General features: G+C 41.2%; 1 protein-coding gene across 3 annotated transcripts; it reads right to left on the reverse strand.

Moving 5' to 3' along the window:
- Window positions 1-2,497: 2,497 nt before the first annotated feature.
- Window positions 2,498-20,621, reverse strand: LOC115048677 (transforming acidic coiled-coil-containing protein 1). Of its 3 annotated transcripts, none has more exons than XM_029510353.1 (13): window positions 20,383-20,621; window positions 12,052-12,143; window positions 9,498-9,939; window positions 7,822-7,876; window positions 7,620-7,701; window positions 6,865-6,917; window positions 5,887-6,021; window positions 5,727-5,803; window positions 5,447-5,490; window positions 5,085-5,245; window positions 4,676-4,782; window positions 4,444-4,564; window positions 2,498-4,291 (listed from the first exon to the last, which is right to left on the reverse strand). In XM_029510353.1, the coding sequence occupies exons 1-13, from the start codon at window positions 20,445-20,447 to the stop codon at window positions 4,223-4,225; spliced, it is 1,503 nt and encodes a 500-aa protein (XP_029366213.1). In that variant the 5' UTR covers window positions 20,448-20,621; the 3' UTR covers window positions 2,498-4,222. The 3 variants fall into 3 exon arrangements, with proteins under 3 accessions (XP_029366213.1, XP_029366212.1, XP_029366211.1); XM_029510352.1 differs by lacking the exon at window positions 20,383-20,621 and adding an exon at window positions 13,805-14,317 and having other exon boundaries at window positions 5,887-6,018; XM_029510351.1 differs by lacking the exon at window positions 20,383-20,621 and adding an exon at window positions 13,805-14,317.
- Between the last annotated feature and the right edge of the window lie 795 nt (window positions 20,622-21,416).

Genomic DNA, 21,416 nt, shown 5'->3' on the forward strand with positions numbered 1-21,416 from the left:
AGACACAAAAATAAAAGTGTGGTTATATTTTTATTCAGACAAGCTTGCATGTAAAAACAAAACAAAAAGAATTCAAGCGCTAAACATTGCATTTTTTTTTTCAACTTTTCTCTGACATTGTGTTATTATGATAATCAGTTTCCTTACAGGTTACCTAAGCAACGACACAAGTGAATAAAGTGGTCCTACTGTGTCAAGAGAACTGTGCACTGTGCACCTACTGAGGCACCAAGCACCTACCAAAACCACACCCAGGTCCCAGCAGCTACACCAGAGCTGTGAGTGGGTGGACTTCACTTTGAACATATTTTTTCACCACAAATACTCTCAGGTTCACAGGACGCTTGACAGCTTTACAACACCAGAAAGTGAACAATGTAAATAATCAAGATGCTATTCTTGGTTTTAGTAGTAATCTTAAAAAATGAAAACAAGGAAGCTGCCGAATGCAGCTCATATTTACAACACAGACCACACTCCTTGAATGTACCACCACAGCCCTCAAAAACACTTTTCTGTTTTCACCACATGAAACTCCGAGCAGCTCAGATCCTTTTTTTCTATCTTGGATTTAAAGGGGGTTGATAACATAACAACTGAACAAAGAGAGGTGATGGAGTTTAGATCCGATTCACGGCCACATGCAGCAGCAGGGGGACCATCAGCAGGATGGGGCTGGCGGACACGGCCCCTGCGCTGCTGTGAGGGTGTTCCCCGTGACTGCGGCTCCTGTGGGGCCCATTGCAGTCATCGCCGAAGCAACACACCATCTTCGCTCCGGAGCTGCCACCGTTCGCCTTGTCACAGAAAGCTTTGTACGAGCATGACTTCATCACTGTGTCTGAAAGACAATGAGATGCAGGAGGCCGGCTGAGTGACTGAAGACTTGCTGCTGTTAATTTAGTACGAGGCTGTCAACAACCCATTGACCTCTCTCTTACCACACACACACACACACACACACACACACACACATACACACACATACACACACAGTCACACTCATAGGCATGGAGAAGTCTGTGGTTATAATAAACTGCTGGGATAACATCCAGAAACCTCAAATGGTAAGAAGATGAATAAGCAGAGGCTCTGTGATCATACAAACACACACACACTCGCACGCATATATACATAAGGGAAGTAAGATAGTAAGATAGTATTGACAGAATAATGAATAGGTCATGTATCAGCAAACACGAAACTGAAAAATAAAAAAACAAAACTGCTGCTGTATTATGGGTTCCCATACTGAGCTTCACTTTGTCAATGGAAACAACCCACAAACTATTCTCAGCCCTAACAACTTCCTTTAACTCCGGCCTCGCACAGGCAGTGGGTTGTCAGTGTTGTGCTGACCCCTAGTGAGGCATCTACTCCACTGTATTCAATGAAATCACTCCCGTGTTGTTTGTTTTTCCTGGTACTGTCGTGTTTGTGTGTTTACTCACTGGGTCCAGTGATGGTGGAGCAAGCATCAGCGTACTGAGGACAGGAGGTGGAGCCCTGACGGTTGCAGTCATCCTCATTGGATGCCACACATGTGTGACATTTGAGGGCATGGCCTTTACAGACAGAACAGGAGAGAGTACCTGACTTGACACTAAGCATGTATATTCACTGATGAATGTAAGTGCCCAGACACACAATATTGGTATATTTGTGTTGAACACACACACACATTTACGTATTGCTGTCAGATTTATGCAGACAACTTTTAATTCTCGCTTATTGGGAGCCTGCAGGTTTAGAAGGGGAGTAATTCATTTATGTTGGAAATGACCCATATTGTCCAGGGTACAATCGCTGGGATCATCTGTGCTTCCATTCATCATGCCACAATTATTCTGCCAGCTCCTAAACAACTGAATCTTCCCCCACAAGCAAAACCCAGTGTTGGTGTAGATACTCACTGCGGAAGGCCAGAGAGACGAACAGCAGCAGGGCGAGAGCGGTCTTCATGGCAGCTGACTAATGGGTCACTGTGTCTTCAGGAGTCCAAGTAGAGAGTGGATGAGCTGAGGCAAGTCCAATGCAGCATTGAGAAGGTGGGGGAGGCCGGTGGGGTTAGACATGGGAAGGTGTCTGAGGGCATTAAAGTCTTATTTCTGTAATCTCCACCTATGATGCACAGCAAGCACCCTGCAGTAATGGACTTAACCCAGCAAGCTTTAACAGGCAGACACAGTTAGTTATTGAGCTGTCAGCTCTGTGATTAACTCAGTTTTAAGGTCATCTCGTGGAAGATTTGTGCAATATCACTGTTTTTGTGACCCCTGACGGTTTCCTGATCATACGGATGGTACGGCATACAGCAAACGGTGTGCATTAACAGTACTGAGGCTAAAGCTAAGGTCATCACACAGATGGAGATGATCCTAACACACACACACACACACGCACACAGTGCCAGTATCCACAGTAAAGTTCCCATATCAGCTGTGTACAAATGTCATAATCAACTGTAGAAACTTGAGGAAAAACACAGAAGTTGAAGTAGAGCAAAATTATGTTCATGTTTATTTAAGCAAATGTACACACACTCACTGTTAGCCTTGTTAACACAAGTGTCAGATAACCTAATTTACAATTACAAACAGTAACTCGGGAAAAAGGCTACAGACAAAACAAAATCTCAGAAAATAAAGACGTGACCAAATGTCAGAAAGGCATAAATATAATCTGTGGCACGCTACTATGTTTGTGTCATAAGTGGATTTCCACGGTGGTTAAGAGACTAGATATCAGAAATGCTTTTTCAACAGTGACTGATTGAAGCCTGCGATGTAAAGAAAAAAAAAAAAAAAAAGCTAAATGCTCAGTCAGATTTTGTTTCTTTAACCAAATATTTTCTAATTTAAATTTGTCATTGATTTATATTAAATGGAAGTTATCTTAAACCTTCACTCAACAAAACAGATGGTGTTTGTTTGTTTGAAAAAAAAATAAAATAAAATGGGTGTTTAATAGCTGTTTTTGTTTTTTTTCCAAAACCAATACTTCAGTATCATTGGGTAGCATTGTAATTGGTTCAGAAATATTCCAACAACTATTTATGGCCCAAACTCCAGCTCATTACTGTGCACTGTGCTCAACACAACTGGTTTTACTGCCATGTTAAGAAAACAATGTGAATCCATGAAACTAAACATACTCAGAAGCAGATTTATCTGTTGAGTAACTAGTCAATTTCTTTAAAAAGACTAATGAGAGTTCACACTTTCATTATAAAATGCCTTAGTCTCACTGGATTAGTGGACACTCACCAACAAGAGCGGTGGTTCAAAAAATGGTGACCTACAACAGCACTTTATTGTGTTGATTCTATTTGAAATTAATACCATAGGACAACTGGTGACTAGTGGAAGAGTTGATTTATACTTCAGAACAAAGTTGTCTCTGTAATACACAAAGCCACAAAGTTTGTAGTCACAGGAGAGTTCCTGATCATCAGGTTATTATACTTCTGTGGAATGATAAATGTACTTGAGTTGGCTTGAATCCCAATTGTGTGATACAGCGAAAACGGAAAAATAAGACGCAGCTTCACTGTAATGTGGTTCCGATTCCCGCTGGTTTCAGTGGCACACCTGAAAAAACCAAGGGCCCTGAGGAATACTGTGCTTCCTCTCACTGTGCAGCTTGACTTTAAGCCTGACCTCATTCTGCCCCACATAATAACCCTGAACTCCTCTCTTTTAGTGCAAAGTCCTTGCTTGTGTTGTAGAAAAATACATTTTATTTTATTGTTGCTTTTAAATAATCTTCATAAAAAAGCCAACAGAGCACTGGCCAAAAGGAAAAAGCGACCCCCAGCCTGCATTAAATCTGATGTCATCCTGCAGGAGCATTATGCTAAGAATTTAGCTGTTAAGCTGCTGGGAATTTTAGGTGAGTCACGAGTAGGTTGTTGTTCACATGATGGATGAGGACTGAGGGGCCTCAGCTGACCTCATAATGGACAATAGATGCAAACAAAACAAAAACACCACATACAACAAAGTCCAAACAATATCTGTCATTCACAGAACCTTCATGATTCTGATTACATGTAGTGCAGTAGTGGCATACGAGAAGTTACTTTAGAGATTTGTACATAAGCAGTCTCAGACGCAGGGCTGGCACAGGCTTTATGAGCAGCTTCTGTGTGAGGGGCATGCATGGGGCGTCACTGTCGGCAGGGCCCGAGGAACAGTGGTAGCTGATCCACAGGACCTTACTCTCAGTCTATTTTTCCCATTTTGGCAATCAGCTCATCACAGATCTTTGTGAGTTCCTCGATCTCTTGATTCTACAACAACAACAACAACACACAACCAGTTGGTTCATTTAATACTGAATCCCACAAAAAAAAAAAAAAAATGCAGTGTAAATAAATCTAATCAGTCCAGTAAGCTAACAGTTTTGTTCAGATGTATGCAGGAAGATCAGGATGCCTCTCACCTTCTGCTGCAGAGCTTGTTCCAGAGATTCATTCTTCATCTGCTCTTTCCTCAGACTGGCTGTCAGCGCCGTGCTCTCTGAGCTCGCCTTCGAACGCACCTGAGCAATCTCCTCATTGGCCCTGAGTGAGATGTGGAATGTTGAAAATCAATACCCGTTTCCCATAACAGGATCTCAAACCCATAAAAGAATTTAGATTGTTAAAACAAATTTCCTTTTGATCTTTACATACTTGTCCAGTTTCTCTTCAGCGTGGAGCTTTAGTGTCTGGTATCTGTGCTCCTCCTGTTTGACTCGGGCCAGATACTCCTGAGCACACTTCTTCAGCACCTCTTCATTCTGTTTGAGGAAACAGCAATAAGCTCGTGTTGTTTATCCATCATCATTAGACAGAGAAAGGGCTGATGTAACACTACACATCATTTTCTTATTCTCATTTTTGTCTTGACTAGAATCTGCAGCACATTTAAAGCTGGAAGGCATCCCAAAAATATTCACCACAGCTGTTTCCCAAAACATCAAGTGGGGGTCAAGATTTGGGCTGCACTGCTTTAATTGGCAACCACTGCCCCTAAATATGTTTCAACTTTATTCTTCCAGCCGTTATTATCTAGACATGAACTTTTCCTCTGACTCCTTACTTTCTTAAAACCCTCCAGAGTGCTCTTCATATTCTCGTAACGCCGAAACACGTCAGATAGAGAGCGTTCCACAGAGTTCAGATCTGCCAGGGCGGCTTCCTTCTCCATTGTCACTGCATGCAAAGCCTTTTGGGAACTCAGACTGTTCCGCTGCTCATCCTCTGAAGCCAGTGAAGAAGAAGACATTCTCATAAAGTGGTAAATAAATTATTTCCTGTATTGAGTCAGGTTAATTGCATAATATGTTGTACATAAACAGACACATGAATGAAGGAGAGAAGATACAAATCACACTGTGGCACTGAAGAATTTACTGCTACCAAATATTTTGGTAGATTTCAGCCTCTTTCATTTCTACTCACCGATCATCTGAGCAATTGTCTTCTCATATTCGGCAACTATCTTCCTGTAATAAGACGAAACACACCATAGGTTTTAAACTGTGAGGCAGACTGGGGGAGTTTTCAATAAATAATTTACAATACTCTACTAATACATATACCAAAAGCCCAGTGGCTCCAGTTACTAAAAAACACAAGTAAGAGTTAAATTATTAACACCTCCACTAATCAATTGTGTTTCTGTGTTAAAACAGTCTCAAAGTCAATCGGTGATTGTGATAACTGAGCAATGTTTTTTAACCTCATCTCATTGACTTCTTGTCGGCAGTCCTCATATTTTTTCTTCCAGTCGTTCGCTTCCACCTCTTTAGTTATAATCTGAAAGGAGATAGCGATTGTCTTAACACACTACACAACAAGCAGGCTGTTTCATGTTAGACGAGTGGCACTAAATAGTGTACCTCCTCTCTAATGAGGGTGAGAACTGCCTTCTTTTCTGCCTCACTGATGCAGATGGAATCCAGGACCTGACTTCCTGTTTTCTGCATCTCACTTCCCTTTGACTTGTTCTTCAGTTTGCATGCGTCCTCGTACTGCTGAGTGCAGAAGGGAAAGAGGAATCAGTCGGGGCCTCCACAGCCTTTTTGTACATCCATTGAAACTGTGGGTGGGGAGGAGAGTAGTGCGGCAAACCCACGAAGACCTTTCAACATGTTATATCATAAGGTCATTCATGGCAATATATTACATTATATTACTGCAAAACTTTGTTTCTGTTGTTTAATACTGAACATGTTATATTTCAGTCTGTCTGTGTATCCCTGCTCTTTCGCTCACTCTCATTTTTCACCTCATAAATGTCTTGCCTCGTTTCTGTTCTTCTTCTGCTCTTGTCTCTCCTCTCAATTTGTCCTTCCTCGGATTATGGCAGCCATATTCTCATCTCCTGAATGATAATCTATATCCATCTGTCACCTGAGTAGACGGACACGGTGGCAGACACTAAGCACTCCCTGCTGTCCTACAGTACACGTCAGACAGGCATTCACACTGCACTATATTTATTTATTTAATTCACTAAATTACAACACACAACACTAATACACTACTCACACAATTCCCCATATAACGTCTAAGTGTCATCCATTCAATAATTATATGTATATATAAAAAGTGGCACTCTAACCTATATAGTGACATGTAGACATGTACGCACGACTGGACTTGTCATAGCTGTTTTGTCTCTGAGCTGTTGGTGAGCTAAATCAGTATCCCAGCCCCACCTAGAGGCCTTTGGTAGGATTATCATTGCAGGTGCTTTATATGGATTATTTGTTTTTGGTGAAAAGACACAGTCACAGTATGTACATACTGTTCAATATAGCAATGTGAAGACTATTATTCCTGGTACAGTAGATGTAAATGTTATATTTCCTCACCATGGAGCAGCATTCTGACTCCTCAGGTTTGGATGTTACATGGAAGTCTTGGGCTGGAAGAAAGCAGCAGACTCGTGCTAAGAAACATTTCATATTAATGATGCTATATTCTGTAATATAGTCTATTTCGTCAACATGACAAGTATATCACAGCTATAAGAAGTAAATGTTATAATATCCAACCAAATTACAGTTTTAAAGTTTACTTTCACTGCCAGCAGAATGAGATACCATAATCTCTTTCAATATATATTGTCATGACTGACTGTTTATGTATTTCAGCAAAGTGCAGAAGGTTTTAGTGCTGTTTTAAAGCTTTTATCATGAAACTATCCAAACAAAATCACAGTTCATATTGACGAAAGATGAGGTCAAATGAAAACTTCAGCCATTTCTTGAAGACTTATTTTTAAAAGTCTGATATCAACTGAGATTGAGGAACTGTACTGTTTCTGTGCTTGTGTGCTTCAAAACAGCACAAAATGATATGCAAAGTTAATGATTAACGTTGTGTATGTGTGTGTCTGTAACAGTAAGCCAAAGATGGCCTTCTCGCTGTTTGGTATAGATTGAACGTGGCTGATTGTTTGCACGGAGGGAAACCAAAACATGCTGTCTAAAGTTTAACAGCTTATCTGAGCTGAGCAACAACAGAGCCATTCACTATTGTATCACTGCGTAACGTAACTGGGTGGCTCTCAGAAATCTAGACTAGAACACACCATCAGAAATCAAAACTTGATCCTGTTACTCACCGCTTTGGCCCTTGTCTGCTTTTACACTCACACTGCTCGCCAACTTCTCCTCATCTGTGGCATGGCCTCCATGCTGATCATCCTTCAACAGCAAGCAAAGTCAACCACACTGATTGGCTGCAGTTATTCAAGATGCTAATGCTACCACATGAGTCAGCTATTGCTAAAAAAACAGCGCAGTGCATACAAGATCGAATCTTACCTGTCCGCCAAAGTCCTTGTGCATCAGCGAATTCTGCTTCACCTTGCAAGAGTTCCTGAGAATGAAAGTCAAAGACAACATCAGTGCTAAGACAAAACAGATCATATCTCTGCAGTGTACATGTGGGCTGGTGTAATGATGAGAAGAAAAAGCAGAAGAGACAGTAAGCTTCATAGCCAGACCTCATTGCTGTGTGTGTGCGCTGAGCTTACATGCTCTGCTAATAATGCTGAATCACGCAGAAGAAAAAGAAGATTAATAATGAAGGTGATTGCCAACTGAAAATAAGAGCAAGAGCAGTTGCGCCGGACATTAGAGGTTGGTACAAGGTTCCCATTGACACGCTTTCTCAGCTATCTCTCACTCTTTTTCCAACTTCACTTTCTGATCAAAGGGAAATTTAGGTCAATTAGGTGACTCAGCAGGCTGTGGAATGACACTGGACTTCAGGACAGCTAATTCCGAAAACACGTGATTATACGGTACTTACAACAGAACACAGAGGAAATGGACTTGCTCAGCAGTCCTGATGCCACATAAAAAGAAGGGAAACAGAATGACAGGTTTGGAAGAAAAGGGAAAGACAGACAGAAGGGAGGAATGGAAAGGGGTTAGGTTAAACAGAAGATGAATGCAGGGGTGTTACAATTTAGTAAACAGGAAATCAAGAACAAAACTAGACGAAACTAGAAGTAGTAGTTTTCAGTAAGACTGAAAAACAAAGTATCACTGAAAGACAAATTAAAATCTTCCAAAAGTCTTTAAACAAGGCAAATAATTCACAGCATTAGAAGTTAAAGAAAAATTATGAAAATCAAACATTTCCAAATTTTCAAAGAGATCTTGAATAAAAAAACAAAACAAAACAAAACTGAATAAAAGTTGGTTGTTCTTCCTTTACATTATTATTAGGGAAAAGTCTTGTGGTTCATGCTATACTGCTTAAGTCCTTCTAGCTGCTGAGAAGAAGACTGCAATTTAGATAAAAGATAAAATAATGGGAAATACTGTCTTAATACACAGTATATTTTTTATGATGTAATCCATTAAATGTGTATTTTAAATAAATAGCAATCTCAGTGCATGTTGTCAGAAGGGGGCAGAGCTGGCACTTGTTTAGCAGGAACATAACCACAAGAGGTCAGCGTTTGTCACTTTGAATTTTGAACTTCTCTTTACCCTCCAAACAATACTTTCTGTCAGCAAACACAACAGTCAAATTAAAAAGGGCAGGTACAAACACCAGAAAACTGCCCTAAAAAAGTCGGACATAAAGGACAAGAAGCAAAAACAAACAAACAAAAAAAAAAAAACACCTTCCCCTCCTCTACTAAAGCTAAAATGAACTCACATTTTAAAATAAAATTAAGAAGAATAAAAATGTGAAAATCTATGATGATACTGGTGAGAAATAAATGGAGTCAGGACAGAAATGATACTTGACAGACCAGAACAGGTCACCACTGTGTGTTAACATGGGAACACTCTGATCCTCTCAGGTTCATTGTGCACAACAGCAAGCATTCACAATTGTTCTCTGCAGCCATAAATGAGAGCAGCAGCTTTTTCAGCCTGAAAATCTATGAGTCATATTGATTCAGTAAACCTAGCCACAGGCTGTAAATGATTATGGCTGATGAATGGAGAGGAATGGGCTTTGTACTTTTTCTACTCACGTGATTACGGTGTCCTTGGTCTCACACACGAGTTTTTTGTTTGACAGCATAGTGTCAGAGTTCATGTTGCCATTCAGCAAATCTGGATCGGGATAAATGTCATGACTGGGGATCAAGTTTGAGTCAGGGCTGGAGTCTGATGTCACTGGAGCCTCGTCGTCCACCTCTGAAGGATCTGGTCTATTCAGCGGAGACTGGACCGATAGTGATGGAGGCCGTAGAGCCTGTGGCTGAGGCAGCGGGGCGGATGGTGGATGAAGGCCCTCTCCTGGCCTGGGTTTGGTACTTTGGGTAAAGTTGAGGTTCTGATCCACACTGAGGCTGGTGTTGTTAGATGATGAACTGGTGAGGTTGTTTAGGGAATCAACCTCTCGAAAGGAAAGTGGGCCCACATCCTGGTTAGAGTTCTTGTCCAGAAAAGAGTTTGTAACATCAGGAAGAGCTGCAAAGACCAAAAGAGTGCCGAAATTTATGTAGCACCTTATCAGAGAAGAGTGTCACCAAGCGGTTGTTTAACAGTTATTAATTTATGTATCTAGGACACAGAGTGCAGTTTTATCGTTATTCTGGGCCATGTTTCTGTCCACCTAATGATAATAATAATAATAATAATAATAATAATAATAATAATAATAATAATAATAATAATAATAATAATAATAAATCATCATTGTTATTTAGCTCAGTATTTAATCTCTGCCAACTCCTGATAAATAAATAAATACCTGACTATTTACCTGCTAAATCCCCCACTATGTTTTACAGCTACCTTCACCAGCGTCTGTATTCTGTATTCATCGTTGGTTTTCAGAGAAATTTGCTGAAAACGTCACAAGGCAGTGCTACTCTGTCTTCCTTTAGTCTTTCTGCCCTCAAACAGTAAAGCCTGATATCTTATGGCTTCCTGATCTACCTGCCATTCACGCAGTGACCCTTGAAGTGACAGCCTCTGACTCCCCTGCTGCCCTGAACTCAAAATGGCTCCTAGCTTCCTCAGAGCACTTCACATCCTGTGTCCTTGGAGCTCCAGTTAACAGCTAACGACCAGAGCAGCTCACCAGTCTCTGTTGAGTCACATTACTGCTGAAACACCGGACGGTCTGTTAACCCACACAAACACACACAGCCCCATACTATCATAAACCCACAAGAGCCTCTCCTGGATTTTGCTTCTCAACGTGCACAATATGAATAAAGAGATTGTAGTTTCACCTTGGTGGGTGACAGCTTGACATATTGTTAAAAATGACTGAAGGCTAACTTGTGACTTATTACATCACACAGTCAATTAATGCAAGTTGAGCAAAGCTTCTGCTCAAATTCAAGGGACTTTAAAAACACTGCAGACACACCCGTCAGAGTAGGAACAGATGTGGAGGAACCACACCCAGTATGGAGAGCACACATCACCATGCGGCCTAGCAACAAAAACAACATCAGGCTTTATTATAGTTTCACAGCTCAGCGTAAAAGAGGAAAAGGAGACAGAAGGGGAAGTGAGACAGAGGCAGAGAGTATATTGGGCAGCACACTGCTGTCTAAGGTTTCATCCTAGTTAAACAGTACATACAATTAGACTGCGGCATGCGGCTGGTCCCGTGAACAGGCCACGGTTCTCCCCTGAACAGTTTGAGTCTAATTATAGGGGGGCAGACTATTCACTTCTCCACATTGTTTTATTTACAAAACTAACTCTCATTACACTCTCACCACGTGACTATCACAAAAAAGGAGACTGTTATGGTCTGTAAACTAGAGGGGGGGGGGGGACTAGGACACCAGTGAGTGGACCCCTTTGGCAGCTTCAAACAGCCAGGATTCAACTACCATCTCTTTGCTTTATAAGCCTATACATTTTCTAAGATCTATAACAGAGAGCATTATATCCATTGAAAATTTTGAGGGAGCATAATAACTACAGCTGCAATAAAAGAAAAATAAAACACCCCTAACCCTAACTTACACAGAGCAATTTGCAAGTTTTGCTATTAGCCTGTGTCAGCTTTAACAGCTGTTTACTTGAACTGTCTTTTGAATTTACTAGACAAAAAGGTACGCTGCCTCTGGGAAACACTACTTCCTCGCAGAAAACTGAACACTGAACACTGTCCCATCTGATGAAATGTTCTGAGCAAACCAGAGCTAGCTGCTTAGCTTTCTTCAGGACAAAAACAAAAGACGTAATGATGGACCTGTAATACGTTTTCTGTGTAAAAAGAGTCAAATTACAGTGCCAATAGTGATATACAGCCTGAGCTTCTGCTTCACTAACAAAACAAGTTTCTCCAGAACCTTGTTTAACATTTCTATCGAGTGTGATTACAGATGCACCACATCCATCAGTGATGCTGCCGGGGTCAGAGGTCAAACAGACTGGAAACAGTAAACCACAGCTCCTCAGGCTACTCGAGTTACTCTTGAATGTGCAACGCAAGCACTGACACAAATACTGCTACATAAAATTCAGTTAAAGCACTGATTCAGGTAACCCGTACTGGCACTTGATATTCAATCTTACAGTTTGAGTATGAGATCAGCCTGAGCTTTAGCTCACCCGTAATGTTGGAGTTGTCCAGTTGGCTCAGTAACTGCACAACACCAGGAGACTCTGCCTCTGGAGTCTCAAAGGTTCCCTCCGAGTCTGAACTGTGGGAATGAAGAGAGAGGAAGAAATGAATTTTCTCTGATAGAAGACAGTAAGAAACAGCACAGCTTCAACTGAACATGAATATTATTATATTAACGAGAACTAAAGAAGAAATCTCTAGTTTGAAGTTGAAGATGTCCTGATAAGCAGAGAAAGTATCAACAAACTATAACAACTATTCTGGTGGCTCTGCTGGATGAGTGGAGTGCGTGCAGCCTCTTGGGTTTGAATGCAACTTGGGACCTTTGTTGAATGTCATTCTCCCCTCCTGCTGTTTCCTGTCAGCCAATCTGACAAACACTAACTCAAAAATAAAGGCATAGACACTCCTGGAAAAAAAAATAAAAAAAATAAAAAAATAAATACATGAAATAAAACAGCCACAGCTATTCTCATGAGGTGATTTGAAGCATGTGATTAAAACAAATCCCATTGCCTAGTTTAGAGCTGGCAGAAAGACCATCAAACAGCCTACTGTCTTTGAGAACAGAGAGGCATTGAAAATGATCAGTCTAAATAACAACCTATGAATGCTACAGCTGGATGTCAAGTCCAGTTCACTCTAACAAATGAGCCCTGGCTTTCTAATATCAATCTTGTGCTTTCCTAAAGTGACATGAATACAATAGATTTATGACTTCAAAGAAGCTTAAAATAAACAAGCTGCATTTATTTTAAAGGAAGTCAGAGGAAGGGAGAGAGGAGGAAGTCAAGGCCTACAAGGCCACCTGCATCCTCTACCATTTAATAAGGACACACTGTGCAGTGTCCCACAACACACACACACACACACGTCTTTTGGTCTGCTGTGTCAGCTGCCTAGACACCAAGCCTAAATTTATTTCCAAACTGTGGAGAAAGACAAAAAGGAAGGGAGACGGGGAGAGTGAGAGTGCGTGTGCATGTGTGTGTGACAGGGAGAGGGTACCCATTCCCAGCCACTTGAACACACATCAAAACATCCACACTAATGAAAAACAGCAGAAGAAGGAACAAAGCTCACCGTGCCAACACCAGTTCACACAAACACATTCACAGTTTCTGGGGCTCTATACAAAACTACCATCTAGAGCTAATCTCAACATACATTTCCCAACCCCCCCACCCAAAACACACACACACTGAATCACATCCCATAGATGGCCCCAGTGGTTGCAATCTTGCATGGTTACTTAGAAACTGGAAATGGACAAAAAAAAAAAAAAAACTCAAAACGCTTTGGAAACTGTGGCTTTTTTCCCTTCCCCCCAGTTTCCAACAGCCTTCACACACACACAGACTCAAACTTATAAAACAGACCTAGACAGTCAGATCCTGAGCGTTTGATGTCAAAATACAGACACTGCTTAGAAACTGCTGCTGTATTTTGACGAAGAATCAGCAGCAGCCACTGAGAATCACAGCGCTGGAAAGAATCTCAACTTATACCAGAGTATCAATCAGTCTGCGTCTGTGTGTGTATGTATACCCACCACCTGTCGGTATGACTCAGGGGAATCTGGAGTCATTACATAAACACCCAGACAAAAATGTAATCAATCTACTAGAGTCCAAATATACCCTTCCATTTTAATCTCTTATACAGATCCACCTGCAAACCAGCTCTCTTTTCAACTTCATGCTCTCACACACAAAAGCATCTGTGGCCAAACCATCTTACTTGTCCTTTCCGTCATCCTTTCCTCTGGGCTGCCCATCATCTCCGGCAACCCCAGTCACTGCTGACCATGTCCATTTGGCCCACTGGACTGGAGACAACCACGACATCCCTGCACCACAGCAAGTCCTAAGCCTGATGCCACAGTAAACTTCAGACTGATCTTTCAGTCAAAATGGCAAGTCGGTAATCTTCCAATGCCAGGCTTGCAACAGCAAAAAAAAAACAACGTGTTTATCCTCTTGTATCTCTCCCTCGCCGCTCGCTGTCTATATGGCTGTCTCACTTCCTTCTCTTAGCCGCTCAGATTTCCCATCCTGCTCTTCTGCGTTGTTAATGTTCGTGAGAGTGAAACGTGTCTCACACTTGTGCTGCTGTTACTGCTCTGGTCTTCACGGCACTGACTCACACAGCACAGATTACTGGAGCATCAGCAGTCACTCCTCTCTGTGTTCTCCTCCCTCTCCCCTCGCTGCTCTGTCTGAGAGGACGATCAGCTGGTTAACAGACATTGTATCCTCCCGCTTCCGCCTGTTTGCTAACTTCCTAGCTTGCTCTCAGCAGTTGGCCTCTCCCCTCTCTGATTGTGTGAGGGATTTTTTTATGTTAGGGGAAGTCTGAGGGAGAGAAGAGACTGTGGTTCCTGCTTTAAGATGCAAAGAAGAGTCATTTTTTCTGGGACAGTGAAACTACCAGATGCTTGTATCCTGAAAGTAGTGACTTTTCAGGAGATACATTATGATCTAGTCTAACATAAATTGCATCCTTTAAGAACCAAATGACCTTTGAAACAAGAAATGTCTTTTTTAATCAAACCAAACTGAAGAAATTTTCTGCCAAAAATGGTGTAGTAGATGTCATTGTGACACAAAAAGTTAAATGGCATTAGTGCTCTTGTCCTCCAAAATAAGAGACAGGAGTATTGACATTCAGAAAGGAGCAGCAATGTAACCTTTACATGTGTATGTTTTAATTACAGATAAAATACAAACCGAGAAACTACCAGTTCATCATATGATGTGTGACCAAACCGACAGAGGATGTTTTCACAGTATCCAGGAGACAAAGAAAAGCAGTCAACAAAGCGAACCCAGACTGAACAATAATAACGGAAACACCCCTCAGACTGACTGACATGTGGATGAATGGTGCTGCTGCTGCTGCTCACACATCATCCACAAATACTCTCACATGTGTGCCTAAGAGGCTGTTCATAGATGGCTTATGTAACTTTAAGTCCAAGCTTTCACATATATACATATCCCTCTTTCTCTCGCTTTCAAGCACACATGAACACACACACATGAACACACAAATAAATACATACTATCTAGGCCAGCTGAGATGTGTTCTTTGAAAAAACATGGACCATGACTAATAAAATAGCATGAGGATGGTTCAGCCGCTGTGAAAATGTTAATAGGGAAAGAAAAATTGAGGATTACAGAAGCTTTTCTTTTTAATTACACTCTGAGGTACCGTTCCTGTTTACTCTTCGCACACAGGCCACATGAAGGGAAAAGCAGAAGCTCTAAAACAGATCAAACTGACATTACACAGATGGTACACAGCCATGTAAATGAGAAAACATTCCCAATTATGTCACACACTGGTGAACGCGGAGAAAGAGGCCATGTTCAGGCTGGGATAGCTGGACAGAAAAAATTTAACAATCTGGAGAAAGACAGATGGAAATCAATTAAAATGAGGGTATCAGGGGTGGTGGTGGTTTTGGGGGATAATTAGGGAGAGAATATTTTGGAAATCAAAGGAAGGATAATGAGTTTTTGGGCAGGGCTGGAAAAACTTGTTTTTGTGTCTTTAACATTCGTGACACTTTCTCCTTTCCTTCTTTATCTGTCAGTCTTGACAGCTGAGAGGACAGACCAGTCCATCTTGGAGCGCACAAGACTTGCCCAAAGCTAACAAAGCCCCCCCAGGGTCATCCTGTTTCACTTGAAGCTGTGAACTCCCCAAAACACATGTATTCTCACAGAGAGGGAGACAACATGCAAAGATGAACAGAGTGGGCATGTCCCTGACTTATTCCCTGCCAAAATCGTGACCACAGACAGACGAGGAGAGGGAAGAATCACACCTCTTACGTAATACCTTGAAATAGCACACAGGCGAACTGTAGCAAAACCCACACAGAGATGTACTCTGAGATCTGAAGCTGCGATATTCATTTCCACTACACACAGAAACTAGATAGATAAAAAGATAGATAGATAATTCACACACACCGCAGCACAGCTTATATGTGCCTTGGCTGACAGTTAACCCACTAAGAACCCTCATCATCAATTACATGTAGACTGATGGCAGCATGTGCAGTTATGAGGCAAGAATAAACAAGCAATGATAAACTTGCCTGTTAACCACAACAGGAGTGATACCGGATGAGATAATAACGTGGGTGTGTGTGGGTTAGTGTATGTGGGGTGGGGTTAATAGATAGAGGCAACAGTAGAAGCTTCTCCAGCTATAACAGACTGTTGGTCTCTGCTCTAATGCTGTCTTGCCTAAAGAATACTGGTTCAAGGTGAAATGATATACAGGTTTCACGCTGCCATCTAGTGTATGTTGATTTCCACACGATTTAAAAATATTTCTATGCTATCTAATGTATGTGATATTTTATATATTTCACGTGGAAATGTTCATGCTGGGTGACATTTAAGCCACCACGGCATTTTTATTTTTTATTTATATATTTTTTTTTAGTAGCATCACATTTTGATCTTTCATTCAGTGACATCCTCAAAAGCTCAGTCATCAGTATGCTGTCTGTGCTTCACTTTGTGTAATAACAGTTTTTCATCCGGTTAATTTTAGACTTTGCTCAATGTTTTGTTTGTTGATGCCTTCAACTGTTTTGGATCAATGTTTTACAAATTTCGGGGTTAAATTGGTTGAAGACATGGGACTCCCGATTCCCCTTCTCGTCTTTTTAAATGTAATCTTTAGAAGTTTCAGTCAATGATTTGACTTTTCACAGTTAATTCCTGTGAAAGTGAAATCCCCTCTTTTCATATATATATATAGTAATAGCAACATAAAGTATATGTTTCCATAAAAAGGAACCCACACAGGGACCAGGTAGGGTTTGATTTGAATAGAGACAAAACGTTTCAGATTATGGCATATATGACATATAAGAAAAAATCCTTAGCCTGATTTTTTTTTTTTTGGGAGGGTACAACAGTAAACTATTTTATTCTTATTCTAAATAAAAAAGAGGAAATAAATAACCAAAAGGCTTGTCGCCTCTCTTCTATGCACACCCAGCCCAGTCTGTTGTTAGGAAATCTTCCTCTGGCTTCATAAACTCTCCATCACCTCCAACAGTGACCTCGATGAAAAAACGGCAGTTAGATGTTGCATTCAGGAACAGGATCTATGTTACAACTCGTAAATTTCAGATGATATCATAGCGTTCACGCAACAGGTCAACTTGGAGGAGAAAAAATAAGTTTGGCATATTGCCATTGTTTGCTGGACACTAAAATATATGCAGCTGCCATTTATGTTTTTATTTTGGAAGCAGTAACTCCCGACTACAATATTTGTCCTTCAAATGTAGTGAAGTAAAATTATCCCCCCAAAATAATACTAAAGTAAAGTACAAATAATCAAAAACTGTACTTAAGTACAGTACTGAAGTAAATTTACTTGGTTACTGTCCAGCCCTGCTGATTGGCTGGTGATGTTAGTTTGGTTGAGGGAAAGCTGCCTTACTCTCATTCTGTTGATAGGAGAACTCAACTGACTGCTCCAACCGGACAATATCCCGCATCAACAAGTTTGTTTTTTTAATGTTGATCTTTTTTCTATTTTTTTTTTTTTTTTAATTGCAGTGCAACCACACTTGCCGGAGATCCGGCACGGTGGCTGTGGCCTGCAGCAATACATAGCCTACCCTGTAAAAAATAAAAAAATATGGTTGTGTACATGGGAATGTCGGGACAGTGACCTATATATGTGAGGATAGTAGTCGGAGCATGAGGAATCGGAGCCCTTGGACTATATATTACATGGCTGAGAAACACCTTTCCTCCTCAGGCTGATGAACTCTCTGTCAATTTAATGACTATTAAATCTGAACACAATATTGCTGGGTCACACTTAAAAGCTTGGCTATGATATGGCTCCATCTGGTGGACTTTATTGGACTCTCACCCACTTTTAAATAAAACTAAATAACAGAAAAGGACCAGCACTAGATTTAGCCACCCTTCTGGTTCTAGAATGTACTGTTGACCCAGTATTCAATGTTTTCTTTTTCAGGTTGGAAAGCAAAGAAAAATTAAGTGCAGAAAGAACAAAAGTGAAACAGAAAGCAAGAGGAACACATAACAGATCTGACATCAGCTTTGGAAGCTTAAACAGCGTTGATGGGAATGCTATGGCAACCTATTGGTAAAGGGTTACAGCTTTATTAAAAAATGAAAACATGCCTACAGACACCATGCATATTCTTGTACAAAGAGGAGGTCGCACACCTGGTGATATTTACCCATTTCTCTTATTCCCGGTCCGTTTTTATGCATCAATACAGATCCGTAACTCTAAAAAGTCTTTGATGGACTTTTGGGAAACACAGTTGTGTTTAGATCCCTGACATACTTGTATCTTTAACAGAGAACAATCGCAGTTAAACTGAGTGGCACTCACTGTCCCAGATTTGAAAAACTCAACTGAGAAATAAAACAAACGTGAGATAAAATGAGACAGCAAGAAGAGAGAGAGACATCAACAAAAGTTTTGTTGGTGACTACAACTGGGACATGAGACCACACAATTCCCAGACAATAGTGCGTGTAAATGTGCACACACAGCAGGGAGATGACACGCCCTGTACTGTTCCACCTTATGACACATGCATCCATTTTCTTCTTCTTCTTTCTTTTAAATTCAGCTCAGCTAAATGTCATTTCAAATTGAAATTAGTTGCATTAAAATTACTGTTTGAAATGTTCTGTAATTCATACACAATGATATCGACCTTGTCTACAATTCTCCAAGCAATGGCTTTCAGCCAGTAATTTCAACATTATTCAGCTGTGGGCATCAGCAGTGAAGGCTTATGAATATTGCAGATGCGCAACCTCAAATTTTGCGCCTGTCTTTGTGTCTTTATTACTCACGTCTCTTTCAACATTACAAAAAAAAAAAAAAAAAAAAGTTTCTCAGCAGACAGTGGCCTGGTTTCATCCCACTGCAGCAGCAAGAAATTAGCTCCAAATACAGATCATCTTTTTCCCAAATGGAAGACTGGTCTTGATGTTCAGGGGTTTTTGGAGAACAAGAAGTCCAGTGCACACCAAAGACTGCTCCAGTTAAGACGTAAAATGGATGATGAAGCAGACTAAAATTAGAACAAAAGCTGCAATCCCACCGCACTGGTTGGCTTCCCAGTTTTCCCACAGGGATGACCCCTACCCCCACTTTTTCCAACACAAATGTGTACATACAGGAAACTACAGCCTGCTTGCATAGTGAGAAAGATTGTTAAGCACTCAAATCCCAATGAATAAGCATCTCCCTTCTATTTCCAAAACAACGTGTGCTTCAATCCATGGCGGTACTGCTGCTCATTAACTAACCAATGCTGTCTATGACTTGAATGGCTGAGTCAACACAGTGATATGACGTTAGTGATCCGCTACAAGGGGCTTACAGAGGCTTATAAGAACACTTCACTGGGAGGACAAAGTGAAAGAATCCATTCTTTTAAAGAAGATTAAGGGGAAAAAAGAAGGAGTGTGGAGGTTCAGTGCATTTGAACTCTCTCAAGCACTACAGCAACAACATCGCTTCTCTGTATATTTTGACAAGAAGACTCTAAACAAGGATGGCATAAACACTGCACAAACAGAACAGATATCTGTTGTAGCTGCTCACACAAAAATAAACTGAGCAGCTTGTATAATTAAAATACCACTTTAGAATTAGGGTCGCAACTGCATTATTAATCGCTGGCAGCATTATCTCCGGGATTGTTGTTATTATAAAAGCTGCATCTACAATGTCGAACCTGAATAAAAGAAGGCTTGGCCACTTTCTTGACTTCAGGAGCATGACCTGTCTCATGCTCATTGCATTAGCCTCTCCGCTAATGGCATCAACTGTACCGATCCTCTGTTTCACTCTGACACTCACAGCTTTCTGTAGATTCAAATATGTAGAAGATATCCAAACTAGTATGGCAGCAGGGCTGATGGTTGATTTGCTATTTTGAATTTGAATTTGAATACTTGAAAAGTATTCAAATTAACATAGCAACAGTGGCCGTGTGGTGAGTCATTTGATGTGTTAATTTGCTTCCAGCCCAACAAGGAAGGGCCTGGCTAACTAAGAGACGCTAAGGTCCCAACCCTGCCTTTCAACTCATCTCCCCATCCCTTTTTTTTTTTAATTCACACACACACACACACAACACAATCTCAAGTACTGAAAAAGAGATTGACTTGACTTGCTGCGTCCAATTAGCTATTTTGGAGACACTCTTAGTTTATCTTCACCAGAAGACACACACACACACACACACACACGATCAATGAAGAGTATTGTCTTACATGCTGCTCTTCTTCTGAGGAGAGCTGATGGAGCCTTTCCTGTGCTGGCTGAGGGAGCCCCCCATGGCAACAACCCGGTCTGTGTTTGAATCAGATGCTCTGTATGTCCCTTCCCCTCCCAAGGTTCACCTCTGCTTCTCCTCCGTACAGCCAGGCTCAGCGTCAGAACCCCATAACGTACTGCTTCTCATGACTAGCTATTATATAACCAACCAGCATCTCCTCTCTGCCACTGTTGATGCTGTATACGCTAAATGCTCAGGAGTACCAATGGATACACATGAATAGGTCTGCTGACAGTCCCGCCTCCTCGCTCTAGTCCTCCTCAACCTTCATCATCTCTCTCTCTCTCTCTCTCTCTCGCTCACTCTCTCTCACACACACACACACACACACACACACACAACACCATAGGCAGATTATATTCACTTGTTAAGCAATGCACAGCCTTTACAGGGAGGAGAGCAGAGAGGTGGAATGTGTCCATGGAGTAGGGTGGGAGGGGGCTCTTCAAAAACCAAAGAGTCCAGAGAGTTTAAGGGGGAAGTGGAGAGTGTGTGTCATGGGGGTATCTGGCAGGGGTGAGGGCATTGTTCAAGAAAGAAAGAGTCTCTTCTATTGTTAGTCAGCTGAATACCAGATCTGAGCTCTGGGGGGGGGGAGATGGAGGGAGAGTTGGCGGCATAAAACACAGCCACACTTGTTGTAGTACAGTCCCACTATCTGCTGTGACCCAGAGCCCAGCCATCACCGTTTTAGCATGACAATAAACACACGCACAATAAAAAAAAGACCACTCCCTGTTTGCATACATTAATCTCCTGAACTCAGCAGTTACATTTGGATCAAATTATTCAATCAGTGTCACATAAAAGGCTTGACTGACAGAGACTGAATGAGACTTACTCGATGCATGTGAAGAGGCACTGTTCAAGTAACAGGGCAGGAGAAAGGCTGGAAATGTACTGTGTTATTGGCACATTCATTCTCACTGAGGGTCACTGCAGCGGAGTCAGGCTGTGATTGAGAGATAT

Source organism: Echeneis naucrates, chromosome 9, assembly GCF_900963305.1.
Source record: "Echeneis naucrates chromosome 9, fEcheNa1.1, whole genome shotgun sequence".
In the NCBI taxonomy this organism is placed as follows: Eukaryota; Metazoa; Chordata; class Actinopteri; order Carangiformes; family Echeneidae; genus Echeneis; species Echeneis naucrates.

Excerpts from the sequence above, each read along its gene's own strand:
- LOC115048677 (XM_029510351.1), bottom strand. The coding sequence starts at position 13,911 with ATGTCGTGGTTGTCTCCAGTCCAGTGGGCCAAATGGACATGGTCAGCA. Across the intron at positions 4,565-4,675 it reads GCTGAAGAGAAACTGGACAA|GGCCAATGAGGAGATTGCTC; the intron begins GTATGTAAAGAT and ends CATCTCACTCAG. Across the intron at positions 4,292-4,443 it reads AACAAGCTCTGCAGCAGAAG|AATCAAGAGATCGAGGAACT; the intron begins GTGAGAGGCATC and ends TTGTTGTTGTAG.